This window comes from Ailuropoda melanoleuca, chromosome 12 (assembly GCF_002007445.2).
Source record: "Ailuropoda melanoleuca isolate Jingjing chromosome 12, ASM200744v2, whole genome shotgun sequence".
NCBI lineage: Eukaryota > Metazoa > Chordata > Mammalia > Carnivora > Ursidae > Ailuropoda > Ailuropoda melanoleuca.
In genome coordinates, this window is record NC_048229.1 from 41,639,304 (window position 1) to 41,662,897 (window position 23,594).

The following is a 23,594-nucleotide window of genomic DNA, read 5'->3' on the forward strand; positions in this document are numbered from 1 at the left end:
CAGGTGCTCCTTGCCAGGTCCTGCTGAGGGCCTGGCCAGGACTGTTCTGTGGCCAGGGCTAGCTGGAGCTGAGGTAAAGAGGGTAGGGGAGCGGTAAGGAGGGCGTGGGGCTTCTCCCCACGGGCTGCCGGGAGCAGTCAGTTCCTGTAGCCTGGGAGCAAAGGCAGACACGATAAAGCTTTGCTACTGTCTGAGGAGGTAGACTTCAGAGCAGATCTTCCTGAGAGAGAGGGAGGCTGACCATGGAGGAGAAGGTCATCTGTGGGGGCCAGGTGGCCCATGGGGGTGCCTTCCTGCCGTGAGACAGTTCCCTTCAAAGCAGGCAGACTGCCCAGGAGCCCTGGGCCAGGACAGTGAGTTGCTGAGGGCTCAGCTTCATGTCGTTGTCTGAGAGAGAAATATGGTCAATATTTTACATCAGCTGGTTATTCAGGATAAGCATATTTCTTATCTTTTGGCATTTACTTAAATTGCCTTGCATATTTGAAGACAATTGGTTACAAATTAATTCCACTTAAATAAGCAGTTAAATGTGAAATTGCTGAATTTGGGGGTTGCTAATGCAGGGACATAAATATTCAAAGATGTGAATTTTTAAACCCAGGAAATAGAGGGACTTTGTTAAAACCTGATGATTACAACAAAATGCCGGTCTGTGGTGGGGGGACTGGGCTTTGTGGTTACTAGTAACTTGCATATCAAGTTACTATAGATTAACTTGAGCTTATCGTTATGGTCCATGGAATCTCCATGAGGAGACAGGAACCCACCCCACCTCCTAGCAGGGGAGGGCAGTGGGGGGCCCTTGCAGGGCACATTCTCCAGAGGGCCTCACCTCCTTCCTGGGATTAGAAACTGCAGGGAAAAGGCCAGGGGCCCAGGCAGGGGCATTTGGGCCCATCCTACGCACTCTTTGTCACCCATCCCTCAAGCTGAGCCCACCAGGGAATTACCCAATGTTTGCAGGACACTTGCTCCCCGCCCTCATAGGCACTGGTGGATTTGTTTTTACCCTAACGAGTACAGAGGCAAAAGCAAGGAATATCCGAATTTCATCACTCCAGGTTAAACCCTGTCAACACCATGGGGAATGTCTTTTGGACTCTTCTGTGTGTGTCTTGAGTGTTTCTCCATCTGAGTATTTCTGTACCTGGGTGCCCTTTTGCATGAGTCTGTGTGCTTCCGTATACGTGTATATTTAGGGGTGGATCTTTCTGTATTAGTCTAAGTGTATGCCTGTCTGGGTGTCTCCGTGTGTGTGTGTGTGTGTGTGTGTGTGTGTTTTGCATATAATTACGTGTGTGCCCGCCTGGGCATGTGTTCATTGTATCTCTTGGGTTTGCATCTGTGTTTGTGTGCTGGGTCACTTGGCTGCTCATGTGTCTGTAGGAGCATGTGTGTACGTGTACGTACATTTTATAAAGTGAAATTTTACTGCTGTGTTTGCCTGCTGAGTAGATAGGCCATTGCTTTTCCTAACGTCAAAGTGACATTTGGGGAAATGAGAGGCAGAGTCTGTGTTGTCGTCTTGATTTATGTCATCTGCTGCTCTGTTCTTGACTCTCAACCATGTTGGCTGCCTGTGGTCTCTTTGATATTTCACAAGTAGGGCTTTGATTCTACAACATTTCAGGTGACTTTGAGTTGGTCTTATTTGTGTAGTTAGGAGTCCCAAAAGCTTTGGAGATCTGGAATCCTCTCAGCCCTGTTAATGCCCCCTTCCCACTTCTCTCCTCTGTCCTTCCTTTTTCAATGGGCTCAGCCACCAGTGGGGGTGCCGGATGCATAACCACGGCATTAGTTAGGTGTTTTCAAACACCAGTAACGGGGCCATGGAGAGTCCTTGCTTGGTCACAAGCCAGCATGCCCTGTGTATAATATCCTGACCTGAGATGGAGCAGGGCTCAAAATCCAGGGCATTGAACGCCTGCCCTGGCTTCTCTGTTAAGGCTTGTATTTTGTGCTGGGCCATGCCATGCTTCCTCAGCTCTCTTACTGCCACCTTGAGCTCTGGGTCACACATTATGTGCCCCGACCTGATCTTTTTGTCTCTTGGGGTCTCCTTTTCAATTGTGTTTCTCTTACCAGAGAACAAATTTTGGCTTTATAGATTTTTTTTTCATTTTATGTTTGCCTTTTATTTCATTGATTTCTGTGCTTTTTAATTTCCTTTTAATTTCTTTAGGTTTGTTCTTTCTCTAGCTCCTTGAGAGAGATGAAAGGGACATGCTTGGGGATGGGAGATTAGATCATTGTCTTCTTTTTTTTTTTCCTTTTTTAAGGTTTTATTTATTTTTTGACAGAGAGAGGGGCATCGAGAGAGGGAACACAAGCAGGGGAGTGGGAGAGGGAGAAGCAGGCTTCCTGCTGAACGGGGAGCCCGACATGGGGCTTGATTCCAGGACTCTGAGACCATGACCTAAGCTGAAGACAGATGCTTAACCATCTGAGCATCTCAGGCGCCCCATCGATCATTGTTTTCAGTTTTCTTTTCCACTAAATAGGTTTAGAACTATCAGTTTTCCTCTGGGCATTGTTTACCTGCATTTCACCAGTTCTGATATTTTATCATGTTTTTATTTTCTAATTTTGTTAATTCTTTTTTGAACAGCAGGTCTTTAGAAGTGTGTTGCTTAATTTCTAAACAAATTGGGTTTTCGTAGTTTTCCTTCTGTTACTGATTTCTAGTTTAATTCTACTGTAATCAGTTAGTGTTTTCTGTATCTCAATGCTTTGAAAATTGTTGAAACTTCCAGTGTATGATGACTATGATAAATGTTTCTTGTGTGCAGTGTTGAACAGAAGTGGAGAGGAAGGGCCTTGTTCCTCATCTTAGGGGAAAGCTTCTCATCTTTGACCATTAACTATGATGTAGGCTGTGTGTTTTTTGTAGATACCTTTATCAGGTTGAGGAAGTTCCCTTCTCTTCCTAGTTCATTGAGTGTTTTTATCATGAGAGGTTGTTGGATTTTGTAAGATCCTTTTTCTACATCTGTGTGGTTTTATTCTATATTCTGTTAATATAGTGTATCATATTGATTATTTTTGTCTGTTGAAGAAACCTTACATTCTTGAGATAAATCCGACTTGGTCATGGTGTATATCCTTTTTCTATGTTGATGGATTTTGTTTGTTAGTATTTTGTTAAGATTTTTTTGTGCCAATGTTCATGAGAGATTTCCACCTGTAGTTTTCTTGTGATGTCTTGGTTTTGGTATCAGGGTAATTCTTAGCTTGTAGAATGAGTTGAAAAGTGTTCCTTCCTCTTCTAGTTTTAGTAAGAGTTAATGAAAGATTGGTGTTAATTTGTTTTTAAACATTTGGTATTCATGATGAAGGCGTTTGATCCAGAACTTTTCTTTGTGAGAAGGTTTTGATTACTAATTCAGCCTCTTTACTTGTCATAGGTCTATTTGGATTTTTTTTTCCTTGTATCAGTTTTGGCAGTTTGTGTCTCTAGGAATTTGTCTTTTTCTTTTTATTTTTTTTAAAGATTTTATTTATTTAAGAAAGAGAGAGAGAGAAAGAGAGCACAAGCAGAGGGAGGGGCAGAGGAAGAGGGAGAAGCAGACTCCCTGCTGAGCAGGGAGCCATACATGGGGCTTGATTCCAGGACCCTGGGATCATGACCTGAGCTGAGGGCAGACACTCAACCAACTGAGCCACCCAGGCACCCTGGAATTTGTCTTTTTCATCTCAGTTATCCAGTTATTGCCATACAGTTGTTCATTATATTCTCTTATAATTCTTTTAATTTTTGTTAAATCAGTAATAGTATCCTCTTTTTTATCTCTGGTCAGTAACTTGAGCCTTCTCTTTGTTTCTTGGTCAGTCTAAAACTCAATTTTGTTGATCTTTTCAAAGAACCAATTTTTATTTCATTGAATTTTCTCTACTGTTTTTCTATTCTCTATTTCACTTATTTCTGCTCAAATCTTTATTATTCTATTCTATTCCTTCTGCTTGCTTTGGGTTTAGTTTCCTCTTCTTTCTCTAGTTTCTTTTTAAAAGATTTTGATTTATATTTGTGAGAGAGAGAGAGAGGGAGAGCATGCATGTGTGGGGGGAGAGGGACAGAGGGAGAGAGAGAGAATCCCAAGTAGGCTCCATGCTCAGTGTGGAGCCTGGTATGGGGCTTGATCTCACAACCCTAATATCATGACCTGAGCCAAAATCAAGAGTCTGGTGCTCAACTGACTGAGCCACACAGGTGCTTCTTCTTTTTCTAGTTTCTTAAGGTGGAGTACTAGGTCATTGGTTTGAGATAACTTTCTTCCTTTTTAACATAGGTGTTTTTAGCTATTAACTTCCTTGTAAGCACTACTTTAGCTGCATTTTGTAGGTTTTGGTATGTTGTGCTTTTGTTTCCATTCATCTCAGAGTATTTTCAGTTTCCCTTGTGATTTCTTCATTGACCTATTGGTTATTTAAGAGTGTAAAATTTAATTTCCACAGATTAATGAATTTTTCTTCTGTTACTGATTTCTAATTTCATTCCAGTGTGCTTGAAGGACACATTCAATATGATCTCAGTCCTTTTTTTAAAGTTTATCGGGAGTTGTTTTATGGCCTGACAAATTAATCTATTCTGGAGAATGTCCGATGTGCACTTGAGAAAATGGCTATTCTGTAGGGTGGAGTAGTCTAGAGATGTCTGTTAGGTCTAGTTGGCTTATAGAGTTGTTCAAGTCTCCTGTTTCCTTGTCAATCTTCCATCTAGTTCCATCCATTTCTGCAAGCAAAGTATTGAAGTCTGCAGATATTGTTGAATTATTTATTTCCCCTTCAATTCTGTCAGTTTTTGATTCATATATCTCAGGGCTGTGTTGTTAGGTGCATAAATGTTTATAATTATTATGTTTTCTTTGTGAATTAGTCTTTTTATTTGTATAAAATGTCCTTTAGTAAATTTTTTTGTCTTAAGCCTTATTTTGTCTGATATTAATAGAGCTGTTCCAGCTCCCTTTTGGTTTCTGTTTGCATAATACATCTTTTCTCATCCTTTCATTTTCAATCTACTTGTGCCTTTGACTCTAAAGTGTGTCTTTTTAGAGTGTTTACTTGTATCATATTTCTTTTAATTCCTTCTGCCAGTCCCTGCCTTTTAATTGGAGAATCAAATCTATTTACATCTAAAGTAATTACTGTTAAGGAATGACTTCCTTCTGCCATTTTGTTATGTTTCTATATGTCATATGTCATTTTTGTTCCTCAGCTTTTCCATTACTACTTTCTTTTATATTTTATTTTTTGTGATACATGGTTTTTATTCCTTTCTCATCTCCTTTTCTGTATGTTTTAATTATTTTCTTAGTTGTTGCCTGGGGTATTAGAAATGACCTGTTAAACTTGTGACAGTCTAGTTTGCATTAATGTCAACTTAATCTCAGTAGCCTACAACAACTTTGCTTCTGTATAGCTCCATGTTATCCCCCCTCCTTTGTGCTGTTATTGCATACAGATTGCGTCTTCACATGTTCCATTGGTCAACACAGATTGACAATTGCTTCATGAGGTTGTCTTTTTAAGTCAGAGAGTTGAAAAAGGGAGTTACAAAAGAATAAATTTATCCTGTCTCTCTACTTGCCTATGTAATTCTTTTTATCGGTACCCTTTTTTTATTCGTGTGGATTCAAGTTACTCTAGTGTTCTTCACTATAGGCTAAAAGATTCCCTTTAGAATTTCTGGTAGGATAAGTCTTCTAGTGATATTTTTGTCTATCTGGGACTGTTTTAATTTTTCTTTCATTTTTGAATCATAGCTCTGCTGGATATAGAATTCTGGTTGACATATTTTTTTTTTCTTTCTTTCTACTGCCTTTTGGCCTTTATGGTTTCTGATGAGAAATTAGCCATTAATCTTACTGAGAATTCCTTGTATGTCATGTTTTGTTTTTTTTTTTCTCTTAGTGCTTTCAGGATTTTCTCTTTGTCTTTCAACAGATTATATGTCCGAGTGTGGGTCTCTTGGGATTTATCCTTTTTGGAGTTTATTGGGCTTTGTAGATTCATGTTTTTCATCAAACTGGTGAAGTTTGGGGCCATTATTGCTATTGTTTTTTTCAAAAATTCTTCTGCTTGGGCCGCCTGGGTGGCTCAGTCATTAAGCATCTGCCTTCAGCTCAAGTCATGATCCTAGCATTCTGGGATCAAGCCCTGCAGCGGGCTCCCTGCTCAGAGGGAGGTCTGCTTCTCCCTCTCCCCCTCCCCCTGCTTGTGTTCCCTCTCTTGCTGCCTCTCTCTCTGTCAAATAAATAAATAAAATCTTAAAAAAATTCTTCTCCTTTATCTTTCTCCTTTTCTTCTGGGATTCCTATTGTGTGTATGTTGGTATACTTGACAGAGGAGGCTACGGCTGCTACGTCTGCCTAGTGAGAGTGGAGGACAGTGTTTTCCAGCCAAGCAGCTTGTTCTCTGACTGCGCTTAGAGCACTTGGCCTGGCTGTAGGGCTGCTGCTGGAAGTGAGCAGCAGGCCTTCTATGGGCCAGAGGGTCATGAAGTGAAAGCCTGGGGCCCTCTCTGGGTCGAGTCCCCCCTTGGTATGTCTTGAAAGAGGTATTTCTTGTAGGGAGATGATAGACCATTGAACTAATAGGCTTGGTTTGTTTTTCTTCGACAGGTTTAATGTCAATAACACCATTCTTCACCCGGAAATTGTGGAGTGGTGAGTATTGCCTGGGGCTTCTTCAACTGTTTGTTGCGCTCCACTCAGGAAGCTAAGAGACCCTGCTATTGCCACCTGTGGTGCCTCAGAGTGCCCCTCAGACAAGATGGTCCCCAGGACAACTTTCTTCTCTGTTTTGTTTTGTTTTTTTTTTTTTTTTTTTGGTGTCAGTTGGTCTGTTTTTCAAAGGGCATGAGTCACTTGAATGTCAGTTAAATTTTTCTTGTTTTTTATTTAGGAGTCTTTTAAAAGCTCCTACCATAAATGATCCACGCTTATATAGCTCAGTTAGAGTAGTTAATGAAAAGAGGGAAAATAAACATCATACATAATCCTATTACCAGAAAGGTAAACATGCATTCCTCGTGTTGGTTCTGTGTCCTGACAAGCTGGCATCCTATTGTATGTGTTCTTACATTGCCTACGTTCCTTCCTTGCTGATACGTACCTGTGGCATAACTGGTTTCTGTTAGGTCATAGCAGGGCAAACCTTCTCAGGTTGGGGCATCACCTCTGTGGGCCCTGGAAGTGGCCCTCCCACTCCTGCAGTCATTTTGGCCTCAGACTAGAGACACGGTTGTAGGGCAAGAGAGGTAACAGGTTACCAGGTAGGAGGCTGCTGCAGGATCCAGGTGGCAGTGGAAGGGTGGTGCAACAGAGCCGAGAGTAGAGTGGTGGACAGAGGAAACGCTCCTGGGAGTAGCTGGCTGTGACCTGAGTGAAGGCTGGAGTTGAAGGTGACTCTGGTTTTTTGTCCTGAACAGCTGGGTAGTGTGTCACCAGGAGGGGGATGGCTGGAAAGAGCAGGTGCTGTGGCCGATCAGGGACTTGTTTGGGGCATGTTGAGTCTGAAGCAGGTTCCAGCGGGAGTGAGACTGGGCCAGAGGTGGAAATCCGAGTGCCATCACAGGCATTGGTACTGACCGTGGCAGCGCCAGAGGGTAGGCTGGCCAGCCCAGCTTTCTTGGCTGCCACACACGCTCTGAGGATGGGGCCTGTGTCCTTTCAGTACACAGCCGCCTTTTCTTGTTTTTATAAAGTAACAGATGCCTGGCCCATCTGTAGCTCCCAGTTGACAGCAGAATAAATCCTGGATACTCAGGAATGGGCCCGCACCCACTTACACCCCACGTGTGATGCTCCCTCATGGCTGCTTACAGTTTGGGTGCTTTGGAGACCGTGCTGGGTTGTACACTCCTGCATCTCCTGAGGGACAAGTCATTAGTTCGTTACTTTGTAACAAGCATGCTTTAATTCTAGACATTTCCAAGGCTCTGAGGTGGATTCCATGTTTATAAGAATACTTCCCAACTTTATCAAAGGCGGCAGCAGAAAGGACTTATTTGACATTTGATGGCAGTAGAACTATTTTAGAAATGTCCTATTGTCCTTACTGCCTCAAGGGTGTGTTTTAATAGCATGGGTTCTGGCCTCTGTAGTGACTGCGATCATTCTTGAGTGAGATCCATGGTGGTCATGACCACCTCCCTCTTGGAGGAAGTGAAGAACAGATTCTGGGTGGAATGACAGGCTGGTCTCTCGTTTACAGGAGAGTGGGTTTTCTATGATGTTAAATTATGATTTACTGACACATCTTTGGGCGCCTGTGTCCTAAATGCTTTCATTATGACCCCCTCTGTCTAGGCCCCATGGAGAGGGGCTGCCTGAGTAACAGAAAAACCCTCCATTCCGCACATCCAAACTAACCCCAGCCTGTCTCCCTCAGCAAGTCATTTCATCTGCTAGTGACGATGCAGTAATACCTAACTTAGGAAGATTCGCCAAGTGTCTTAGACCATTCGGGCTGCCATAGCAGTTACCATGGTGGGCGGCTCATAAACGACAGAAATGGGTTTCTCACATTCTGGAACCTGGGAAATCCAAGACTGAGGTGCTGGCAGGCTTGGTGTCTTGTGAGAGCCCACCTCCTGGTCTCTAGATGGCATATTCCCGCAGTGTCCTCACAGGACAGAAGAGGTGAAAAGCTCTCTCGGGTCTCTTTTATAAGGGCATCAAGCTCATTCACGAGAGGTCTGCCCACATGACCCACTTGTCTCCCAAGACCACATCTCTGAATGCCAACACATGGGAGGTTAGGTTTCAACGTATCAGTTTTGGAGGGAGACACCTATTCAGCCTATAGCGCTGAGCCTTGGTCTCCTCGCGTGCAAAGCAGAGGTGCTCTCCCTTGATGGATGATGGCTCAAGTTAAGCGCTAACTCAGCTTAATACAATGTCTGTCGCCTTTTTAAAAAAAGATTCATTTATTTGAGAGAGAGAGATGGAGGGCAGTGTGTGCGTGCGAGTGGGGGGAGGGGCAGAGGGAGAGGAGAGAGAATCCCAAGCAGACTCATCGCTGAGTGCAGAGCCTGGCGCGGGGCTCAGTTTCAGGACCCTGAGATCATGACCTGAGCTGAAATCAAGAGTCAGTTGCTTAACTGACTGAGCCACCCAGGCGTCCCTGTCACTTTTTGAGACTTCTTGTGTGCAAGGTGTTGTGCTAAGCACTTGACGCTTGTCCCTTTATTCAAAGAGGTATTTTGTTCATGCTCTAAGCTAGGTGCTCTGACTACCCCCTTTCTACAGATGAGGAAGCTGAGGCACAGGGAGGGGATTTGCCCGAGAAAAAGCCGGGAGCTGAGCCCAGGAGGGTGGTTCCAGGATCTTGTGCTGCCCCTTGTGTATCTGAGGGGTGCCCTGGAGGGGTGGGAGTGGGGGTTTGCCTGAGCTTCAGCCATGCTCTCAGTCTTCTCTTGGCCACAGGACATGCAGGGGTGCTCAGAGGGGCCCGGCAGGGCTCTGTGTGAGGCCAGGGTGTAGTGAGGGTGGGGGCCAGGGCCTGTGCAGCTGAACTGCGACCCGCTCCATACCCCCTGCCACTCACGTACCCCAGCTCCCCGTTGGTCGTTGGGCTGGGGGTCTGGGATTCCTCCCAGGGCCTGTCTGATAGAGGCGAGGACCAGCCTCTCCCAGCACAGAGGACGCTTCCTTCCTCGTTGTTTGTTTGGATGTTATCCGTTTCCTCTCTGTGACTGCTTTATTGTTTCCCATTCACTCAAGCAGTGCCTTTTTGATTTCCTGTAAATTCCTCTATAATCATCCTCTTCCCCAGAAACATGAGATCATAACTGATAATTTCTCTTCTCGTACTGGGTATTGCAGTTGGAATGTGGAGGTCAAAAGTTGAAACTGAAGAGCAGGCGTCTCACTTCCATAATTTAGGCTGTGGTTCCACTCTCGTGTTCTACAGATGATTACATCGATCTGAAGTTAGGTTGGGAAATAAAGGAAGATACTTTTGTACCGTCTTAATAGCTCTGTGCCTCGGATGCCGGTTAAGTAGCCCTAGAAGCGTCACAGAAGAGCAAGCATGTCAGCAGTTGCCGTGTACCTTCTTGGGTTTTAAGTGCGACTGTGTTAAATTGAGTCACACGCCGATTTTAGAACTGTTAATTACAGAGAGTGAAGGTGTCCTGCGTGCATTAATCAGGCGGGGGAATAACATTTCTTCTACTTCCCTGCCTTTTCTGTGCACGGGAGATGGCAAGGCGTGGCTGGCTCAGGGGCAGAAGCACGGCAGGATCCTGCGTCCTGGGTAACGTGTCCCGAATTAGAAAAGCTATGTAGAGGATGACCTAGATTCTTGGGGTATGTGTGAAAAGTATTCCCGTTGGGTTGCTGTCTTTGTCTCCCAAGGAATAGGCATTGAACCCTACGGTAGTAAGAAAGCCGAGTGGACAGTAGGGATCCTAGGGCAGAGTGAGGCCTTGAATGACCATGTGCCAGAAGGCAGGACATGGGGTGTGGGCGCATCAGGCAGAGAGGAAGGCTGGCTGGGCCCTGGGCCGGCACACTGAGGTGGACCCTTCCATGGCTCCCCTGTGTACAGCCCATATCTGCCCAGCCCACGTCAAGTCTCAGGCACACTGAGCTCACTGCTGAGTGAAACCACCATTTTCTTCATGGCTCTCATTTCTTTGAGAGGACTTATTGATTGAGCCTCCTGAGGATATGTAATTCCAAGTAGCTCTTTACATTCTGTCCTTCCTGTTGTTCCGGGATTTTATCCTTTGCAGAACCAGGTCATGGGGTGTGAAAGTAATGGACATGGTGGGGTCCTGTGGCCTTGGGTTCTTGCCTGCTGGCTCCCACAGACCCAGCCCCTCTGCACATTCATCTCCAGGAGAGATGGTATTCCTGTCTCTTCAAATGGGTTTTATTCACCATGGTGGCACTTTGATGCTTGGAGACTGATTTTGGATGTACTTCATCCTGTCTTGCTACTATTTTAATCAGTGGAGCATTCAGACCTTAGCTAATTAATGTCTTAATCCTGGGTCTAATGCCAAGACACAGTTTTGTGACCTATGCATATGGAAGGGAAAAAAATCAGATTGCACAAATAAATCTCAGCCGAGTCCAGTTTTTGTCACTTCTAGCCTGTTGCAGGGGGCTCTTGGCCCGGCGTGGTGGAGGAGCCTTCTCCCCACTCCTGCTCGCCTGCCTGGGGCACTGCCTTCCCACGTGAGTGGCTGCCTGGGTGCAGTGATGCTCACGGGCAGGGCCACAGGCCTGGGGACTCTGCGTGACAACCCACATCGCCTGCACATGTCCCCCACCTCCTCTTGCTAGTCGAAGAGCCTGAGCTGTTCGCAGCTCAGACTTGTTAACTGCATCTGTGTTGTCCTGTCCCCAGCCTGCATCCTCTGGTGCCTCATGGAGGAGGAGGCCTTGGCCCTGTCCTGGGGATAGAAGACTTGTAGATCATATTTCTTACCCCCACCCCACACATCCTGGGGCCAGACAAGGCTGGGGCTAAGTGTGACACTAGGTGGCCCTCACTCTGGAGGGCCCGGGACAGCAGAGGCTGGTGGAATCCTTTCTTCCTTATCTTTTCATGCCCAGGAGTCATAGAAATAGCTGCATCAGTCTCAGGGCAGTCAATCCTTCCTGAAGGTAGGGAGAAACTGCAGAATGCTGGAAAGTCTTGTTATTTTTTTTTTTTTTTTACAGTCATCTTAAAAACCATTTCTGGTGCTTGTGTCCTGGAGAGAACTCGGCCAGGCTGGATGCCTGGCACCTGGGCAAGTGCCCTGTGGATAATCAGGTGAGCCGGCACACGGCAGACACCTGTTCTCCGGGCCTTTAAAGCTCGAATTCAGGTGGGCCAGGCCGGTTTTGTTGGAGAACTGCCTTTGTAGCATAATTTGTCCTGGTTCAGTTTGATTTTTTTTTTTTTTTAACGTGACTTAAAAATAAGTCCTGAGTAAACCAGGTAGAGGCCTGGTTTGTCATCTTCCACAAATTCAAATTGGGAAGGAAAGCAGGCCTCAGCATCAATGGTTGGAAGTGCTGGCATCTCTAATGGGAAGAAAGTGTGGTTTGGGCGCCAAGTCTCCTTGGAGGAGAAGCCGATGGCCTGCTTTTCCCGGCCCCTCTACAAACCCGGGTGCCCCCGCTGCAGGGAAGGGCTATGGGGAGAGCCTGTGCAGTGGACTCCTGAGGTTCAAATCCCAGGGCTGCCTCTTCCCAGCTGTGTGTCTCAGGGTGAAGCAGTGGCTGTGGTGGTTCGGGCTGCTGGAGCCTGGGTAGGCTGTGCCCCTGTCCTGCTCAGGGCAGGCCTGGCTGAGCGACATCCCACGCTGTCTGCCAAACTCCCCCAGGGGGGGGTAGAAGAAGCCTCTTTTTCTTCTTTGAAAAGAGCCATGAGCTCTCGTTTGTGGAAATAAGGTGTTTTCCAGCTTTGGTGCAATGCCCAGGTACTATTTCTAACCCTGGTTCTTACGTGTCTGTTTTGGGCCAAGCCCTTGGGGTGCCGCGACCCTGCCCTCCAGGACCACAGCCTTTTTGGGAAGAGACTTAAATGTAAAAAGAGTCCTGCGTGTGCTAGCTTTCCAAGGATTCCTATAGACTGCCCTGGAAACGTAGGGGAGGGGTATGGGGGTATCCCTCCCCAACCTTGAGAAAGGTGTGGTTCTGGTGGGAGCTGGAGGTGAAAGAGCATGAGCAGAGCAGTCACTGTGGGGATGAGGGGAGGTAAGTGGTGGAGACAGGCATGGGAAGGCTCGTGAGTAGTTTTAACTCCATCCCAAGGATATTTAGAGGCCACCAAAGCTTTTAAGCAAGGAAAAGCATGGCCGCATTTGTGTTTCCCAAAGATCCCCAGTTGCTGTCAGTGAGCACAAAGGGCTGGAGGCAGGAAGAGGCCAGAGAGTTGTCCAGGCTGGAGTCAGTGGGGTCTGGATGGAGAGAAACGGAGGGTCTGAGAAAGTAGTTGTAGCTGTAGAATTGCAGCCCTTGGTCATCACTTGGATGTGGGAGCAATGGACAGGTGACAGGAAGGTGTCTGGGATGACGCCCAGGTATCTTAAGCAGCAGGGGTGTGGCGGAGCTGTGGGGTGAAATGGGGGAGTTTGTATCACGCTGGGCTGGGGGAGCTTGGGGGACTTACTGGTGGAGGTGCAGCGGAGAGGCCTGTGCCAGAGGCAGGGGTTTGGGAGCTGGGAATAGGGGCAGGGAAGGGAGCTGGAGGAGGGGTAGCCGCCCAGTGGTGCCAGAGGAGGCAGGGCTCCCTGTGCTGCTTCCTCTTGGCAGTCATGGAACGCCTCTGGATTGGCAGCCTGGGGTCCTTCTCCCACACATTGGTGAGAGGGGGCGGGTGGGGGGTGGTAGGCCTAAGGGAGAAGAGGAGAGGGGAGAGGAGGAGGGGAGGAGAGGTTTGAGATAAAACATAAAAGCTGCTCTCACTCCGTTCCAAAGCAAAGATGGTATGGTTTCCGTTCCGGAAATGTGGCAGAGTAGTGGGGGGTAGAGCTTGCCTGGAGGAGGAGGAGGAGGAGGAGGAAGAGGTAAGTGGGTGGTCATGGAGCTCCCAGTAATAGGGGCCATGTGGGCTCCAAGCCCAGGTGTGTATGTTGGGGTGCCGGGCCTGATCCACCCCTTCCCTTGTAAGTGGGTGGGTAGGAGAGCACGAGTGTGGAGGGGAAGGCTTGGCAGTTTGGAGAGGAGGGCATAGAGATGAGTTCATTCCTCTTCTGAGAAGGGAAGGAGGCCCAGGGAGGGGAAGGGAGAGATCTTAGGGAGATAAAGTTGAGAGCCTCCATGCAGCTCATAGCAGAAGTGGGATGGTGCCGAGCCTGGTGGGGCTGGTGACTAGGGGCTTGCTGTGCCATCTGCCCAGTTGGGGATTTTCCTGCATCCCTTGTGGCCCCAGATCTTGCCTGCAGCAGGCATAGGCTCTGGCTCATTCCTCGTGGGGGTTTGGCCAAGCCCATGTGGCTGTGTGGGCACAGGGCCTAGGGGTCTGAAATGTTGGCGGGATGAACCAGGGATCTAAGCTGAATAGAGGGGCAGAGGGCTGGAGGCCTGCACAGCCTGGGCCTGGTTCCCCCCTGTGTTGTCACTCTGGTCGTCACTGCATTTGAGGACAGAGGGACCCACTCCCCTCTTACCAGTTGCCCAGGCAGGAGCTGAGCAGGTGGCAGTGGGGAGCAGAACACCATGGATTTGGACCTCAGGAGCTGAGCTGCTCGTCCGAGTCCTGCCCAGGCCTTGGACCCTCACCTCCAGGGCACGGGAAGCAGCTTCCTGTTCCCCAGGTGGGACTGCTCCCAGCTCCCTGGTGGAGAGTCAGAGACACCTTCTGATGGTAAAGAGCCGAGTGTCGGGCTTCAGGGTCGGTTTCTTCAGGATAGAAAGGCTAGTCATGTGGAAAAAGTCTCCCTGGGCTGAAGGGTTTATCTTTTCCACATTCCCCAGAAGGTTTTACGGTCTTAGGAGGGCGTCACGGCGCTGCTGGATGCCTTCGTCATTTCCCGGTGACAGATGGCTGGCTGTCCCAGCTGGATGGTACCATGGAGACGGTGTGAGTCAGTGGCTGGCTTGTGCTGCTTCTGTGAAGTCCCCAGAGATTCGCTGCCTCTGACGGAGGTGCCGTCCTTGGCCTTGGTCAGGCTTCAGGGCACAGACAGTGGCTGGATGAGAGAGTGAACGGAGGCACTGGTCTGCCATCATCAGACACTGGCTTTGCTGATCAGCAGGGTGCTTGAGTGTGTTCCCTTCACCAGAAGGAGCGTTGGTGAAGGTGTGTCACCTTTGTAAAGGAAGCAGAGCTGGCCGCAGGACATGCACTAAGGATGCTGGGCTCTTAATGACTGGTCGCAGCTGCCACCAAAATACCCATGGCCTGGAGTTGCTTATCTGAAGTGGAGGCTGAAAACGAGTATTCATGTAGCTTCTCTAGCTGAGTCGTACTTGGCAATGAGGTTGATCGCAAAGACCAGAAACCTAACCACATTTGGGCAAATTAACATGAATTTATTGTGAGGTCCCCCAGGAACCCCAGAGTCCAGCTGCAGGAAGCATAGCTGAGTCTCAGAAGGACAGCAGGGCCTCTTGGTTGCACCTACCTGCCCCACACAACCCCCCCCCCCCCCCCCCCTTTCCCGTCCTTCCCCCCTTCCCCTTTGCCGCCCCGCTTCTTGTCTGTTCCTAGTCTCCTCCTCTCTGCAGACTGGCTGTTTTCCACATTCTTTCCTGCACTCATGGCTGAAAGTGGCTGCACCACCCACTGTTCCCACCCCCATCCCTGGATCTCGCATGGGGCCTGACTGGGGGGATGGGGGGATGGGGGGATGATTCCTGGGCTGCCCCAAGGGTAGGTGGGTGGGTTGGGGAGGAAACAGTAGACCTCTTCAGCCAACTGGGCAGAGCCCTGGGAGTCAGCACACTTGATTCAGGTCCCACAGCCTCGCCAGGTAGATTTTATCCCCATTTTATGGATGGGGAAACTGAGTCTCAGTGAGGCAAGACATGTCTGGCTGCAGAATCTGGGCTTCTTCCAGCACCCAGAGTGGTTTCCAGAATTTGTAACTAGAAACAGCCTGCACACCCAAACCTGGCATTAGATCAGGATGGACAGCACTTAGTGCAGCGTGTCACTGCTGGGGCTTGGTGGCCCTTCCTTCCCCCACCCCCATGCCCCGGTGGCCTGGCTGGGCACATGCCAGCTCTGTGCTGCTTCCCAGGCCGTGCCAGGTGGGCCCCTAGGTCTCCCTGGGTGGGGGATCCAGCCGGCCCCTGGTGCTGGGCATCACTGACTTGCCACTTTGTTCTTCTCTCTGAAGCCGGGTCTTTAAGACGGACATGGAACTGGAGGTTTTGCGTTACACCAACAGAATCTCCAGCGAGGCCCACCGAGAGGTAAGCTGGGTGCGGGCTGTTCTATCGGGGGTGGGCAAGCAGCAGGGCTCTGAGCGGGGTTGGGGGGGGCCCTCGTGGAGATGGATGGTCCTGCGGTGGCTCTAGTCAGTCCCAAGTGCCCCGTGAACAGGTAGCAAGTGTCGCTTCCGGCAGAGACACAGTGGTGGTTCTCTTCTCTTCCCCAGTGGGGGCAGGGACAGCAGAGGCTCTGGCCCAGCCCCTCACCTTAAGGCACCCACCATCCCTGGACATCTCCCAGCAAGAAGTCCCCGCTTCCAGGAGCGTGGGGCTCTCCTTCCTGGCGCGCTGGCAGTCCATCTCCTTTTAAAGACTCTCCCGTCCTTACCCATGATTCAAGCACAGTGATTACTGTCCTCCGTTTTCCAAAAACAGCCTCTCTCACAGGGCTCTTTCCCAAACCTTCCCACTTCACCTGAGGAGAAGAGCAAATGAAGAAGTGTATTTCTTGTAGGACGTTCAGGGCGCCTGCATGGTGACAGTCACAGCTTTGTGTCAGGAGACAGACAAGGGTCATTTGTGGGCCACCGTCTCTTGCATGAATTCATTTTCTGTGTGTTCTATGACAGCCAAACAAAGGGAACCTTTTAGACTAGCCATCGCTTTCCGAGCATTAAGTATTCACCAGACATCTTGGTGAAATCTTGGCCGCTGCCTGAGCGGGCCGTGTAGCCTGGTGCCGGGTGCTCACGGGCTCCCGAATGGAAGGGCTCCAGAGTGCTTTAAATAAACTGTATGGCTCTTGGAGCTTTAAAAAAGTTCGAATTTGTCACAAGTCTGCACCACTATGTGCCTGCACTGTTCTTTTTTTTTTTTTTTTTTAAGTAGAGTTTTTTTTGAAAAACTGCTATACATTATTTATAAGGCAGTGTTACCTCTCTCCTTAATATGAATGTCTTTGCTTAATATCCGTCCTCCAGGTAATGAAGGCCGTAAAAGTGGGAATGAAGGAGTATGAGATGGAGAGGTAAGCTGCTCTGTTTCTCCATAATTGATGTTCCCCGAGCCCACACCTGGTAGAGGTGCCGCAGCCCTGCGTGGCTTGAGTGGGGACCATGAGCTGGGCGCCTGTCTTCTGACTGTGGCCACCTCCCTGGCTCTGGGCAGAGTGTTTGATGGTAATGGTCTTTGATGACTTTTTGGGATGGTTTAGTGCCCCATCCTTCCACGCTTGGACTTTGTTTCTGCAATTTTCCAGAAACTTTCCCGAATAGCTGCTATTGTGACTCTGAAAGCCGCTAGTAAAGCAGCTTGCCATTTTTATGTGTAAACATCGCCATTACGTCTGCTGTGCTTGGACAACTGGGTGGAGGGATGGTTAAGTGGCTCATAAAGCATTCTGGAGAACTCCATTGGGCTTCTGCTCCAATTAGGCCTGCAGCGAGCCACTGCCCCCGCCCCCCCAGCACTTCCTGGGGCAGCCCAGCCATGATGGGTGTGACTGGCCAGCTCCTCTGTCCCGCTCCGCTCCGGGACCCAGGGCTCAGCATGTGCTGCCCATGGCCCGTGGAAGCCCTGAGTCAGACCCAAACTGCCCCAGTGGCTCTCCTCTCACTCGGGTCCTGGGGCAGGAGGTCCCCAGTCCAGCATCTCCCCCCCAGTGACAATACCATCTGGAAGCTCTGCTGGGGAGGGGACACTGAAGAGGCTGCCAGTTCTCCCCCTGTGACGTAATGAGAAATGCATATTTGGTCTCTGCCTCCAGTTTCTGGCACAGAGCTTCTAGAACCCTTGCAGTTCCTTCAGTGAAAGTGTCTTTATTTCATGTGCACCTGAGTGACTCTTAGAAGGTGGGGGCTGGTTGCTAGAGGAACCGACCCCTAGATTAGGGGGTTGGAACTCTCAGCCCTGCCCTCAAACTCCAGGGAGAGGGGAGAGCGGCCGGAGGTAGAGTTCCGACCAGTGACTTACTCAGCCTTGCTTACCGAAGGGAACCTCCATAGAAACCTTACGCAGTGGGAGTGCTGGAAGGGCAGCAGGCCTGGGCTGTGGGGGCAGGCATGGAAGTCCATGTCTCGTCCCCCATACCTCCCCTGTCCGTCTCTCTTTTGTTTGGCTCTTCCTGAGTTGTATCCTTTCTAATAAAGTGCTAATAGTAAGTAAAGCCCTTTCCTGAGTTCTGTGAGCTATTCTGGCAAATGATCAAACCCAAGGAAGGGGTCATGGAAACCCCCAGTTTATAGCCAGTCCATCCTAAGTATTAAGCCCTTAACCTGGGAGGTCTGTGCTAACTGTTGCAGTTAGTGTTAGAATTAAATTGTTAGACATCCAGTTGGTGACCACAGAGAGTTGGAAAATTGCTTGGTGTGGAAGACCCACACGTTTGGTGTCAGAGTGTTGTGTGTACAGAAAAAAAGAGTTTTACCTTTACCACCACCCCCATTCTCGGCTGCCCCTTCCTTCCTGGCCTTGCAGGAGCTTGATGATGCCTCCCCTTCCTCACTTGGCAGAGCCCACCAGTGCCCTCAGGGCCCGCTCTGCCTCCACATGCCCCTCCCAGGCTCTCTAGCCTGCCCACATTGTCGGTGTGGGCATCTGTGTTCACCATCGTGTGGCTCGGGGAGAGGTGTCTTTTTCAAAGTCTAACCTGGAAAGGAGTCCAGAACAGAGGGCCTCCGTATTTCTCTCCTCTTACCCTGGGTAGAAAGCATGGCCTTGAGGGTGCTTATTGCTGTGGCGTCCCACGAGGGGGCATGGAATAAGAGCTTCGTCAGGGCCCCAGCTCTGTCACGCTGGAGGAGGATGGGGACGGGCACACAGAGCTGTCCGAGCCTCTGCCTTCACGTGATCTGCTGCAGTGCGTTATCTGCTCTGCCAGTCCCAGGGTCCTCACCCCCCACCACAATCTGGGACAGGGGGAGTTCTGTGGGGCTACCTGGGAGGTGGGCCAGGCAGCGGTCCCCTAGATTGGCACTGCCCCACAAATCTGTTCCCAGCTGAACTGGCCCATGGCTGATGCCTCCAACAAAAATAACCCAGAAATTAGAGCAGGACTAGCTTGCCCTAGAGTGGAGCCCTGCCATCCTCCGCACGCCGGCAGCCTTGTGTCCTCAGCTGCCAGCAGTCTAGCTCCAAAGCTGGCTCCTGGGAGGGGCGTGAACTGCCCTCCCACCCAGGGTCCGGAGCCCGAGCCCGCCGCCACCTGGTCGGCCTGTGTGTGAGCTCTGGCCAGGGGCCCTGGGAATACTTCGCCAGCTTCCTCCTCCCTCACCCAGGGCATGGAGGTCTTTCTTCTCTTTTAATGAGAAATTTCAAATATCCACCACCCCCTGCAAAAAGAAAAAAGGATGGGATAATGAACCTCGAAGTCCCCACTGGGGTTTTTGTTTTGTCTTGTTTGGTCGTCGTATTTAAAACCAAACCCCAGATGTCATGCCAGAACCGCTGTAGGCATCTCAGTTAAGGATTTTTGCCCTTTACAAAACCGCCATGTCATCATCACATCTAACCAAATTACGATAATGCCTTCATCTTATCAGTACCTGGTCCACGCTGGTCTGTTTGCGTTGGGATCCAGTCTACACATTGAGTTTGGCTGTTGTGTGAAGGGGCCTTTGTTAAGCTGAGCTGTGGGGACATCATCCCTTTGTCTTCAAACTGCTGAGCGCCCCCCTGCCCTCCAGTCCCCCAGCCCCACGGCTGCTTCCCCTGTGGATCAGGAGAAATGAGCCTCTAGCTCACGCCAGAGCCACCCTGAGGGCGCCTAGTGGCATTACTTTGGCTCGACTGGATGTGCCAGGTGTGTGCACTGTTGTGCACCTACTGTATGCCCCACCCCCGCCCCCATGGCTGGCTGTAGGAGGTACGTAAGGAATGCAGTGCCCTCCCTGAGAGCTGAGAGCAGGAACCTTCTTCCTGGGGTGCAGGCTTAGGGGGTTGCGGACAGCACTGGGGAAAAGCTGAGGCAGAGAAGATGAGAACAAGAGACGGAGTCTGTTCCTAAAGGACAGGTGGTCAGGGAGGCGTGTGGGGGGAAGACGGTGTCACCCCCAAAAGCACTGGAAAGATGGTTGTCCTGGGACATCTCGGGGTGTCCCTGGCCAGATTTGACGAGGGCGCTCCCTACTGCCAGTGCCAGCTGAAGCCCGTAGGGGCACTTGGCAATGGTGAGCAGGGGGGCTGACTTCTCTCTGCCCTGAGCTTCCTCCACACAGTTACGTTTTTCTGTCACTGCCCAGGTGGCTCTGTGACAGTTTTGTGGTCTGCGTCCTTGGGAGGCTGGAGGCTTCTTGAAGTCCCGTCTCCTTTATGCACAGTGTCTGGCCCACAGTTGGTGTCGAGAAGTGTGTGTGTGTTGGTGGGGGGGGGGTTGGCTGGATGGATGGGAGACAGAGGGAAATGTTCTGAGCTATTTTTTGCTGTCCTCTATGCCACCGTGAACTTGTAGAATTCTTTTCTTAACTAAGTGAGGAGTGTAAAACCTCTAGAGCAGGTGGTGTTTCCCTGCATGGTGTGGCCCTTGTAACGCAGGCTGGACCGGTGCCCAGGAAGGCCCAGGGCGGCCAGACTCCTATGCAGGCCGCTGACCACGGGGGTCAAAGGAGCATCCCTAGAACTGCTGGACATTCTACCAGGAGCATGGCCAGCGCCAGCCCCGCAGGGGGACACAGGCCAAGAAGAGCAGGGACTCTTGTGTGTCAGGACCGGAGGCACGGTGGAAGCAGGGGACGGGAGGCTGAGATGGGGCTGGTTTTCTCAAAACAAGGCATGCCGTCAACACAATGGTGCTCAGACTCAGGCTGGAGAGATGCTGGCCAGCAAACCCGGTCCTAAGCCTCATCTTTTTTTGTTGTTGTTGTTTTATTATCAAAGGCTTGTTATAGAATCTTGAGGGCATGTTAAAAAAAAAAAAAAGAAAGAGAGTTGATGGCATTTATTAATGCCTTCTTTGTGCTGTGCATGTGAGTAGGGTTTTCAGAGGAAAGGAAAATCATTTTCCGCAATCGAGGTGTAGTAAATTGTGTTAAACCAATAAGACGTTAATGTGTGGGTAAATCGGGCGCTAACAGCATCTGACTGCAGGCCCAATCAGGCAGTCCATTTTACCGCCTCGTATTCTTTCATGTTAGTGGCGTAACCAGCTTGTAGCCGGCTGGCGTGGGGCTGGCAGCTGAATCAGTTACCTGCAAACACTAATTTAGAGCATGCTCAATTGGCTGTGTAAGCAGGTCCTGGCTCACATTTGCCACAAGGAGATTAATAATGATGTTTTTGACAGCCTGGGACCTTAATTGAAATTATGCCGTCTTTCTCTCCAGGCCAGGACTGGGCCATTTTGGGCCCTTCTGTGACAGCTTCCGTGGGGGTTGTGGGAAGGCGTTACAAGGCGGAGGGTCTGTGAGGCATGCCGGGGGGCAGCGGGGCCATCCCGCTCCCTGGGCCGGGGTCCTTCTCGGCAGACACCCCCGACCCTTCCCAGAGACCATCGACAGGGCCTGGGTTTGCTCTGCTGTTCTGTCCCGGGCAACAGCCCACACCGGTAGCCTCCCGTTGTCTTCCAGTCCTTTGTGAAAGCACTTGCCCAGCTGTGCTGCGCGGAGGGCCTCTTGCCTTTCCCTGCCCTCTGGCCGGACGGAGCGAGGTGTGTAGTATGTCCACTGAGTCCGGGCTGGGGGTGGGGGGGCCACCTGAGGGGAGGGGTCTCCTGCCCTGACCCTGCGCGCCCATGCATGTATGCATGCACATACACATACACTGTCCACTGACACTACACAACCACACCCACATGCACCACAGACATTCCGCAGACATACACATACACCCCCCCCACAGTTATACACACACACACACACACACACCCCTGCAGACATACCACAGTTATACACACACACAGACACCATCCACGGATACTACACACACACACAAACACACACACACAAACACACACACACTGTCCACTGACACCGCACACCCACCCCCACACATCACAGACATACACACAGACACCATTCACCCACCCTCATACACACACACCCCAACACACACCATATACACACACACAGATACCACTTTACTACCCCCTGACGCACACCCCAACACACATAGATGCCATCCACTGTCACCACACACACACACCACGGACATGCACACAGACACTGCCCACTGACAGACACACACACCACACATACACATATACCATATATATGCACACTGCACACCCCATTACACACCCCACACGGACACATGTGTCACACACGGTTACGTAATACCATGCACACACCACACACATCATACACCGCACATGTACCCCACATGTTCTACACATGCACCGCATACACATGCCTCACACAGAGACACACCCACCACGCACCACACACCACACTCACATACCGTATACACTCACACCTACACACACACACACATTCCACATTAGCTGTGGGATGCTGGGTCGGGTAGTTGATCTTTCAATTTACCCACCCCAGGGAGCAAGTGGCAAAACCCTCACTATGTTGTTAAACAAAGCTATTTTTTTTTAAAGATTTATTTTATTTTATTTATTTGACAGAGAGAGATACAGCCAGCGAGAGAGGGAACACAAGCAGGGGGAGTGGGAGAGGAAGAAGCAGGCCCGTAGCTGAGGAGCCTGATGTGGGGCTCGATCCCACAACGCCAGGATCACGCCCTGAGCCGAAGGCAGACGCTCAACCGCTGTGCCACTCAGGCGCCCCTAAACAAAGCTATTTTTTAATCTTTTTTGAGGATTAAAAAATTTAACTCCAGTGAGGATAATTGGAAGACGGGAGAGTTTATAGGAAACCCCACAACCACAGGCCTACTAACTCGTGGTGATTATGGCTGTAGAAAGCTCAGGCTGCTGACACAGAGCTCCTTTTTCCTATCCCACGCCCCAACCCAAGCCCTAGGCCTCGCCCGACACAGTTGACCCCTGAGCTCATCCCTTACTCCCAGCTCCCCCACAGATCCCACAGACCGCCCCCCTCATGCCCCCAGATGATGGGACTGGCTTCTCCCTCACATCTGCAGGGGCTGCATTTCCAGATCTCTGGAGACCACTGACCCCTCTCAGATTCGCTCCCTCTACTTTGTCCATCCCTCCTGGTGCGCTGTGATCACTGAAGGGCCATCCCTCAGGCGCCTGGACCCTCGTGCCCCCTTCTGGCTATGGGTCTTGCCCGGGGCTCTCCATGCCTGGCGTGCTGGGCATGGTGGTCAGACATGGCCCTGTATGGCTCCAGCCGTGCCCCTCATGGGTCATGCAGAGAATCCAGGTTTCATTGGTGATGGATGTCACCAAAAGGCCCATATTTTCCTCCTTCCGGGAGGTTCTGGAGACGTGTAGCTTTCAGTCACCTGGGAGTGGTCTGACCTAGTGTGCTCTCCGCCTAGGCAAGCCTGGGCATCAGTGAGGCCACCCTCAGTTTACCTTCCCCCATGAAGTAGTTTTGCTTGGGGCCTTTTGGGGCAGGTGTGGGTCCAGCCAGCCTCTGACCCTGAGCCCCCACAGGTGAGAACAGTTGTGATGAGCCTTCTCCACGGGCCTGGTCACCATCATGGGCAGTGTCCTGTCCCCTCCATAGCGGACATCCTCTCTTTGCTGGCCACTGTGGGGGATGAAGCCACGGTGTGGCTTGTTCACAAAAGGCCTGCTGAGACCCCGGGTCTGGGTGCAGCGGAACCTGCTCTTTGCCTCGAGTGGTGAGGCTAATGCAGGTTTCCTGCCAGCGCTTCCTCAGCTGTCGGAGACAGGCC

General features: G+C 50.2%; 1 protein-coding gene across 1 annotated transcript in view; it reads left to right on the top strand.

The window, feature by feature from the left end:
• Window positions 1-23,594, top strand: part of PEPD (peptidase D) — a 115,613-nt gene that overhangs the window by 29,764 nt on the left and 62,255 nt on the right. Inside the window, exons 7-9 of the mRNA XM_034672751.1 lie at window positions 6,621-6,665; window positions 15,791-15,866; window positions 16,805-16,851. Of these exons, the coding sequence (XP_034528642.1) occupies window positions 6,621-6,665; window positions 15,791-15,866; window positions 16,805-16,851 (168 nt within the window). The remainder of the gene's footprint in view (window positions 1-6,620; window positions 6,666-15,790; window positions 15,867-16,804; window positions 16,852-23,594) is intronic.